This window comes from Anopheles merus, chromosome 3R, assembly GCF_017562075.2.
Source record: "Anopheles merus strain MAF chromosome 3R, AmerM5.1, whole genome shotgun sequence".
NCBI classification, from domain to species: Eukaryota; Metazoa; Arthropoda; class Insecta; order Diptera; family Culicidae; genus Anopheles; species Anopheles merus.
The window spans coordinates 26,050,368-26,059,338 of record NC_054084.1 but is presented as its reverse complement, the minus strand read 5'-3'; the positions used below and the strand labels follow the sequence as shown (position 1 = coordinate 26,059,338).

At 47.0% G+C, this 8,971-nt stretch overlaps 2 protein-coding genes across 8 annotated transcripts in view; both read left to right on the top strand.

Annotated features, from left to right (window-relative positions):
• Positions 1 to 1,247: 1,247 nt before the first annotated feature.
• Positions 1,248 to 2,368, top strand: LOC121596227 (protein cornichon homolog 4). The gene is made up of 3 exons (XM_041920992.1): positions 1,248 to 1,527; positions 1,626 to 1,948; positions 2,028 to 2,368. The coding sequence occupies exons 1-3, from the start codon at positions 1,453 to 1,455 to the stop codon at positions 2,098 to 2,100; spliced, it is 471 nt and encodes a 156-aa protein (XP_041776926.1). The 5' UTR covers positions 1,248 to 1,452; the 3' UTR covers positions 2,101 to 2,368.
• Positions 2,369 to 3,489: 1,121 nt separating this feature from the next.
• LOC121595616 (1-phosphatidylinositol 4,5-bisphosphate phosphodiesterase classes I and II) overlaps positions 3,490 to 8,971 on the top strand; it is a 93,803-nt gene continuing 88,321 nt past the window's right edge. For 2 of the 7 annotated variants that reach the window (XM_041919705.1, XM_041919700.1), the window contains exon 1: positions 3,490 to 3,757. The gene's annotated coding sequence lies outside the window, so the exon portion shown is untranslated. Of the gene's footprint in view, positions 3,758 to 6,742; positions 6,951 to 6,971; positions 7,465 to 8,971 lie in introns of those variants that run through there. The other 5 variants (XM_041919704.1, XM_041919702.1, XM_041919703.1 and 2 more) reach the window with 5 other exon arrangements.

Genomic DNA, 8,971 nt, shown 5'->3' with positions numbered 1-8,971 from the left:
CCTTGTGCATCCCATCCCTTCACAAGCAGTGTGGCCAGATTATATTGGCAGATTTCGGCAGGAGCACTGTTGAGAACGCAACCATTTAAATTTAATCCATTATTTTAACGATCAATTTCTTTTTACCCTACTAGCATAGAGAATGAAAAAGTGTGCGTCTTTTATAAATAATGTGTGAGGTTTGAAGTAAGATTGTGTGAAGCTATGAATTAAACTGTGCGTTTAAATCGCAATAAAAGTGATAAAATATTTATAAACCATGTTTGATGTGTTAAAGTTTTTCTTTTGATTCGGGTGCACCAGGTCCGTGTAAAGGGAAGCGCACAGCGCGCTAAGAAAGAAACGAGCGGGAGGGGGGTTCAGCAACTCGCTGGAATCAAGTGGGGTACCAATTCAGCGCAGCGCATGCCGAAAGAAACGGAAAGGAAGGGGTATAAGGAAAATACAATGAAACAGCGCGAGCGAGCGTTCTTTTCAGTGAGAGCGTCTCGTGTGTTTTAAAGGCATGCAAGAGAGCGCCGGTCTGGTGGTACAGTGGCAACTCGAACGACGTAATAACATGCCCATCATGGGCTCAAGCCCCGAATAGACCGACCCCCCATAGGTAGGACTGACTATCCTGCTATGGTAGCAATAAGTCACTGAAAGCCAGGCTCACTTCACTAGTGGGTACAGGCAGGCCTTGACCGGCAGCGGCTGCCGGAAAAAAGAAGAAGGAACAAGAGAGCGCATTCTCTCTGTTGTAGCGCTCCATCCGCCATTTTTAATTTTCAGCCCAAAACAACGGACTTCGGATCCGATCATGGGCCGGACCCCCACCGTGTGTTTCTACCTACCCCTCGCCTGGAAATTTCATTCTCTTTGTCTGTCGGGTAAGCTTTAACCGCCGACAGCAAAATGCAAATTCAAATTTAAATGATTTTCTTTGACGAGCAATTCTCGGAATCCATTCAACTGACATTTTCTAATTATTATGAACATTAAATTTTAACAGATAAAAAGTGCCAGGCAAACAAACGTGCATCAGCGCGATAAGTAACAAATGAGGTTAGAAAGCCTTGAAACAGCATCCCAAGCGCCACAGATTAAGCTTAAATGAACGAAAAATCAAATATCTGTGATTTTCGGTAGGATAAATGGAAAATCGGTAGTTTTAGGGCGGTCATCTGTGAATCGGTAGGCATATAAAAAATCGGTAGGAATACAGATAAATCGGTATTTCTGGTCACTCTGTTCACAAGCCCGAACTGTCACAACAAACCAGCCGACAGGGAGCAAACAAAATTCTCGCTCTGCGGCAAAAAGCAAAATTTCTTCCATATTAAGTATTCCATATTAAGTATTTCCTCCCTGCGGGAAAGATGTATGAAAGTTGCGTTGTTTAGCGCCAGTGAGAGTGCGGGAAGTGCCAGCAAGTGATTGTGAATACGACAACCCGGTGCCGCAGAAAACATGTTCCCCGAAACGTTGGTCTTTGCGCTAGCGCTGTTCATCACGGGCGCTATCCTTTTCCTGCTGATCTACTACGTATCCTTTTACACAACATAAACCGACCGATTAACTTTATTGTGCCAACTACACCTACAGCGGTGCCAATTTCCTTAACACATCCCTTTCTTTATTAGCTGATTATACTGTCCGATCTCGAATGTGATTATCTGAACGCACAGGAATGCTGCTCGAAGCTGAACTTCTGGTCCATCCCGAAGCTGGCCGCACACGCCTTTCTTACGTTCGTGCTGCTCATCCACGGGCACTGGATGCTCTGTCTGGTGAATCTGCCGATGGTGGGGTGGCTGGTGTACGAGCAGTACCGGGTGCCGGCCGGCAACATTGGCATTTACGATCCGGCCGAAATCCACAACCGTGGCATGGTGAAGAAGCACCTGCGGGACACGATGATCGGATTGGGCTTCTATTTGATTATCTTCTTCGTCTATCTGTACTGGTGAGTGGGGCAGGAGAACGCATCCTGAATCCTTTTTAGGTTCGTCTTTCTAATGTGCTTTTATATACTTTTTTTTCAGCATGATAATCGCCTTACTGAAGGGAGATCCGATTAGACGGCACGAAGAGGAGGAAATTGTAACCGAATTCTAAAATACTCAACTCAAACGGGGAATGGCAGTACATCCGGACGAGTTTTGGCGATTGTCGCACTCTTAAATTATTCTATTATCGCTGTACGTCACCTTTTTACGAATATTTGCTCCATTTGTAGGCATTTGGGAACGTTGTTGCCAATGTGAGATTAGTCAAGATTAATGTATTATGATTTCTCGAACCAGTCTACTTCCTCTAGCCAAAGAATACTCTCGAAGTGTAAGTTGTTTGCATTAAAATAAACTCATTGTGGGATGAATACGAAGACGAAGAGCGGTTGCATTATTGTTTTGAAAATATTCATCCGACAGCTTACGGGGGTGAAATCAATTATCGAATTATTGCGCAATTTATTGCGGTTTCCCTGACGACGTGTTTGATGGTAGAAAGGGGGGTCGTTGCATTTAGGGCAGTTCTTTGAGTTGCAAAAATTCACAAAAAAGTGCATTTTTATTTATTTTATTCCATGGAATTCTCGTGAGAAATATATGCACTTTTGAATACTTTTTTTTAATATTTTTTACCTGAATATTTTAATGAATAATAATTTTCCCACTTCACCTACCCCCATGTAGCGCCGTCAAACGAGACGCACTGTGTTTATTTTGAAGAAAACAAAAAATAACAACAATATTAAAATATCGCGAGAGAGAGAATCCGTGCGCGCGCTCCCAAGAGAGAGAAAGCGCGGGCCAACATTGTGAGAGTGTTTGGTGGGGAGGATGCAAGGCGCCAAAGGGGGGTTGTTTTCAGTCTCTCGCTAACACAGGGTGGATTTTGCTCCCCGGAATTCTCCCCCGGTCTCCCGGGCGGGGAGCAGTTTACCATTTAAAATGGCCGGCTGCACACATTCAACCGTCTCGCCGTTTTCTCGCGCACTCTCTTTTTGGGGGCAGGTGAGCAACAACAACAACTCCTTAAAAAAAGTTGCATAAAAACTGTGCGGTCATGTGAGTTGGACGTGACAGTGTGGTAAATGTGTGTAAATGTTGTTATTGTTTTGCAATATTTATTAAAATTATTACTATTTTTTGCACATAAAATAGCTCATGCTTGTCTAGCGAGTTTTAACAGATACGGACGACTTTGAATATCCCAAAACCGCTGTAAACGCAACAGCTTGCTCGTGCGGCAAACCACTCTAACCCCACAATTGCACTACCCACTGTAGTGCGTGCGCGTAGTTCGCTCTTATAGCTGCGGCTGGTTGTTTCTTTCGTGTTCGGTTCCTCCATACTCTTGGGCGGGAGATCCGGTTATCATCTCTCTCCCGCAGCTCGCTGGGCCCCGTTGACGTACGCTGTGTGTGTCTTCTCGCGCATCACACAAACCGAACGCAAGGGCAGCCGTGCGCTCCAGCAGCAGCAGCAGCAACGCGTACGTGGTGTAGCGCCAAGGCTCGCCAGAAACGTTTAGCATCCGCGAAGGCGACGACGCGCATCCTGGGATCTCTCCTGTGTGTGCGTGCGTGTGCGTATGTGTGTGCTACACAGTGGTGTCGTTGGCTCATCAGCTTTAGATCATCTTGCAACCAAGGCAGGCACTGCCTATTCTTCGTACATCCCTCACCCCCCAAGCAGCTCCCAAACTCGAAGGAAGCTGCATCTCGCGCGCGTGTGTGTGTGTTTGTGTGTGTCTGTGGAAGCAAAAAAAAGTGAGTTTTGTTGTGCACCTTTGCTCAGGTGTGCTGGGCGCTAACGGATCATTCCACGGCTCCGGTGCGAGAGCGAACCGCGAGAGCGCACGTACAATTCGTGTGTGTGTGTGTATGTGTAGTCGTGTGTGTGCGTGCGTATGTGTGCAGGGGCCCCAAAACGGGGGTTGGTCGGTTGGTTGGTCGGTTGGTTGGTTGGTCGGTTGGGGCAGAGAGACTTTGGTGGAGGTCAGTGAACAAGCGTCAGTGGAACACACCCCACCATTGCCATCTTAGCACCAACCCTCTCCTCTGCTTGTTCCCTTCTGCGCGCCGAAGTGTAGGAAAAGAATGCAAACAATAATATTGGCAAGGCGAGGAGAACGGTAAAGAAAGCAGCAGCAACAACACAGTAAAACGGTGCTGTTTGTGTGTGCTGTCCGCGTTTCGCGCGAGCAATGGAGCGCAATCATCATCCCCGGGAATTGTGATACGTTTTGTAGCTTTTGTTGTTTCTGTTTAGGATAGGGGGTGGGGTGTTTTTTGGAAGAGGAGGAAGTATAGGGGATGGCTTATCCAAATCCCAGGTCAAGAGCTGGGCTGCGGCTGCTGCTGCTGTTTGCTGTGGATGTGTATGTATGTGCTGATGTTTGCTCCCGCGCAATCAGGCCCGCGACCTAGCAACCGGAGCGACCTCTCTCGCCCTAGGCGCCGCCTACCGTGATCTCCACGTAGCTGTGAGGTTGTTTTGGAAGGATTTGCTTGCCGCATCATTTGCGTGTCTATTGTTGAAGAATCGGCAAGAGACGGGGAGTTCGCTCGAGGACTGCAAACAACTTTTGACAGTTTGAGTTAAATTTTGTTTATCTTGTCAGCAATATTCTTCTTTGAAGAAAATTCGATACCAAGATTCGCATGCAATTGGCAGGCGAGACCTAGTTTTGTTGTTGTAGCTGAGCTCCTCTCATCTTCTTCGCACTCTCCTTCCCCCCCAAAAGGTCACCATAGGAAGCAGCAAGATATGTTTGAGTGTGTGTGGTGGTGGTATGTGACCTCCTTATCAATCGGCCGCTATCGGTTTGGAAGCCATGGGAGGGCTGTCAGAGGCTGCCAGACGACCAACCAGGAGTTAACCGAGCAGTGGTGCGGTGCAGCAAGTGCGCTCGTTGTCATGGTAACTGAGTGCTTCTTGTTGGAACTTGTATCAAGGGAACGGTTTTTTTTGGTAGCTGCAGTAGTCTGCTGTGGTGATGCATGGTGCGTGCGTGTCTACTATAACCCCTTCCAACATCTTGATTCTTTTTCTGAGCACAAATAGAAGACACAAAAAACAGGTGGTTACGAAACTGTGATCGCGCGACAGTTCTAGCAGAGCATCTCTTGACGGCAGAGACTTTGGTTTGGTAGTGACGTGCGCGAGAAGTGTAAACAAGTGCTAGGAATGAGGAAGAAGAGACACCGAAGAGAAGCAAACCAGCGAACACACATTACACGTAGCAAAAACACTGCAGAGAGCAGTAGGCGGTCGAGGCATACAGACGAACACCGGCCCAACAAGCCGGACGGTCGTAAATTCTGTGTGTGTGTCCTGTACTTTTACAGTTCACAAATTACACTGCGTCACCCTTCCAGGAGGGTGTTGTTTGAAGATTAAAAAGGTGCGTGTTCGGTCTGATTCACACTTATGCCATGATGCGACACAGCCCGTGTAAACCCTCTTTGTGTGTGTTATTATTGTTTTAGGGCGTTTGATGATACGCGAGAATACAGTTCACATCCCAAGGGTTTGCTTCGACGCGAGATCTGACTCCCCCAGGGCTTATCAGTGGACCAACAAGCGATGTTGGTGTTGTAAAAAGTAGTTTTACAGGAGGCATATGGGGACGCGATCCTCGATGCAGATTAGTGTGCTGATGTGCTCGTGGAAGTGGTAGCAGCTCACGTGTGTTTTGTGTATGTATGCGTTTTGAAACGTCTATCTTGTGAAGGATCTTGAGCTCGCTGTGAGATTCGATGCCGAGATCTCGGCAAATGTCTGTGCGCACCGTCATCCTCAGGGGCGATTTTGCCGAAGGTTGCCGTACGTGAAGGAGCGCACCCAAATCATGGTATACTTGGAGATGTAGTAAGGCACAGACATACACAGACGCCACCGCGAGCTTGGTGCGAGATGTCGAAGCAAAGATAAATAAAAGCTCCACGGCCTACTGTGTTTACCTTGCAACAGTCGGCTGAAGCTGGAGACTTTGCTTGTTTTTTTTTTCGCTCTCTCCAACAGATGCAAAATAGCGAGTAAAGGGGATGTTTTCTGTGTAAACAGTAACCATTTGTGAAGGATCTGGGCCGGATGTCATCTGGGAGAATGGGAGATTACACTGTACTTCAAAACATAGCCATCCTTTCAAAAAAGTGGAACTTACACTTTAAAAATCCATGTGAGCCCGCGCTTTTTTGGAGCTGCTGGTGGATTAGTTTTAGTTCTCTTTGCTTTCGGGTAAGGCTCGAGAGCTGGTTGGATTACCATTTCCACTCGGGAGTGACCATTAACGGTGATGATGGTGCTACCTTTTTCATAGAAATGGCGAGCCCTCCGTTTTTTTTTTTCCTTAGATTCCTCTGGGACGGGCATCGTCGGTGTACCTTCGTCTTCTGCTTCACACAGGGGTGTGTGTACGATGCGATGGCTAAAATGGTCTAGTGTGGTTGTCAGGGTTGGCTTTGGGGATTAATCATGCGATACACGATGATGCCGAGCCGCGTGTGTGCGTATACTCTCTCCATATCTTGCTGGTATGCTCAGAGTTGATCTCTCTCACCCCGTATGCTCTCAACGGTGCCCTATTGCAGCGAGAGAGCGAGAGAGCAATCTCTGGCATGTTTCCGCTCTCAAGGTTGTCTTCTCAGAACCTTCGCGTAACCTATATAGACAAGGTGCGAGATTGAGCGAAAGAGACCCACACATGCATCTCTGTTAGGGGTTGAAAAGGGGGTCTGTTTGACACTGTCAAGCACGGGGGTTTTTGGGGTAGGGCCCTTCAACGTTCACCAAGAGCGAATCAGCGGGTGGGTTCATCCATTCAACATCAGCAGCACCGTTGGTTCGGACGCACACATTCTGGTTCATTCGCATTCAACACTCGTCTGGCAGCAGGAGCAGCAGCAGTAGCAGTAGCACCAGCCCCAGCAGCACTAGGTCCGGTCACAACATACACCGGTAACACTACATCCTTGGTGTTGTGTAGATGTATTTTCGGTCCATCTGCTCCATTCGAGGGCCACCTTGGACGTAGTAGGCCGTAGTAGGTTTTATGCGCGCGCTAGACGACGAGTGGAACGTCCACCGTACATCATCGATCATCAAAGCAACCAGCTGTGTGTGACTGTGTGTGTATCTGTGTGTGTAGGTCAGTTTTTCCTTTCGCTTCGACTTGGTCTGCCCAAGTGTCTTGTGTGCCACGGCAAAGTGGGACAGTCGCGTGCGTGAAGAAACGTGACGATCGTTGTTGTTGTTGTTGTAGAGTTCGTTCGTTTGTTTGTGCATTGGTGCCAATGTGTGTGACAGTTTGTGTGTCTTCTAGATTGGCCAGACACATGGTCAAGTCGACAATCGAGAACACGCGCCAAGAATGGTCACTTGAAGTCACTACGTGCGAGAAGTCTAGTGCGTGAGACCAGAAGTTCTCCAAAAGTGACAAGTGCCGAGCCTGGACATTAGAAAACAGGATAGCGTGGGTATTTCTAGTGTTAATATGGATCGTCTAAAAACTACCTCAAACTATCCTTAAAGCGGATCAAGTTCTTCCCATGAAAAAGACAATAGAATAAAACGTAGTTACATCTTCATGCAAACACCTTTCCACAAAAGAGGCCCTTCCAAGACGAACTCTACCTCTTGAAAGCCTTCCAAAAGTGTGTTGTTCTTTTGTACTTTTTTTGCTTTCCCTGCTCAACCTTTCAGGAATCATAAACCAATAGGCATTAGCATTCGGAGTAAGGAAATAAAGACTCCGCTCTGCTTTCCCAGGCTCTAAGGCCATATAATCCTAATGCAATATTCATACCGCAAAGAACCAAACTTTAAATGGTAAGGATCCAAGCAATCCACGCTGCAAAACAACAGCCCCAGAACAGCAGGACGAGCCCGCTTGCGTGTTTGATCGAGCTTAATTATTCATGTGCCCTGTTAGCCGGGCAGATTAAGACAAGTGTTGCTTAGACTTCCAGGGGGCGCGCTTTAACGGTCTGAAATAACAACGCTTTTGCGTATTTAATGTCGCGTCAAGCGTCCCTGATGCGCTCACCTCAGCAAGAAGGAGGTGTTACTAACTTCGGTTACGCAAAACGTGGACACGGCGAACATTGCACGTTGGTACCGCACGCTCTCGCCTTCTCTTTCTCCATAAGGTAGCAACGATTTATTTGCGTAAACTACACTTATTATCCTTCGGTGTAAAAAACCAGAGTGCATCGAAGTGTTGGAAACGTCCAGTTAAAATCAACAAACAAACATCGGTTTCCTAAAGTGGTTTGAACGCCGCACCGAAACCGCACACACACAAACAGACACGCTCTCGGGCAGGTGCTGTTGCGGCGATGGTGCGATGTGTGTTGGCTACATTTGCATTACCAACTCACGGCCACCTCAATTGCATTTTGCGGGATACGCATCGCACTTCGTACTTCGACTGCCGCACACCAGTCGGGCCGCTACCTGGCCGCCCAGAAATCGTTTATTAATATAAACCGTTTTGCTGTATTTAAAGCCGTTTAAGCCGACGCTGCGAGTGACGTGGTGTGAGGGTTTTTTTTGGGTTTTATTTTTGTTTGCAAAGGGAAAGGAATTTTATTTTAAAACTAACCTGATCTTGATCGGGTTGATCACCCATTTCTGGCTAGCGTCAGCGTTTGGCGCTGGCTGTGTTATACGCTTGGAAAAGGTTAGGCAGGGGTTTGGGGCGTAGTTCTGAAGAGCTTCAAGATGTTTTGGCTAAAGAGATTCAAATAAAACATGTCTCCTGTGAACTGCTGCTTGAGGTGATTTATTGAGTGATTTAAAAAGCTCTCAATAATTATAGTTAAGAACTTCCTCTATGATGTATAAAAGCAAAAGCTCACGATGAAGTGATCATGCAGCTATCGGCTGATAAGATCTTCTATTTCAATGTAATTCAATCTTGAACAAGTTAAACACTGCTGCATACTATTAGATACGTTCCAATATCAGTTGAGCAGCAT

Bases quoted from the DNA above. Each gene is read 5' to 3' on its own strand.
- LOC121596227 (XM_041920992.1), top strand. From the start codon at position 1,453: ATGTTCCCCGAAACGTTGGTCTTTGCGCTAGCGCTGTTCATCACGGGC. The intron at 1,528-1,625 runs GTATCCTTTTAC...TTTCTTTATTAG, and splicing joins TTTTCCTGCTGATCTACTAC to CTGATTATACTGTCCGATCT. The intron at 1,949-2,027 runs GTGAGTGGGGCA...CTTTTTTTTCAG, and splicing joins TTCTTCGTCTATCTGTACTG to CATGATAATCGCCTTACTGA.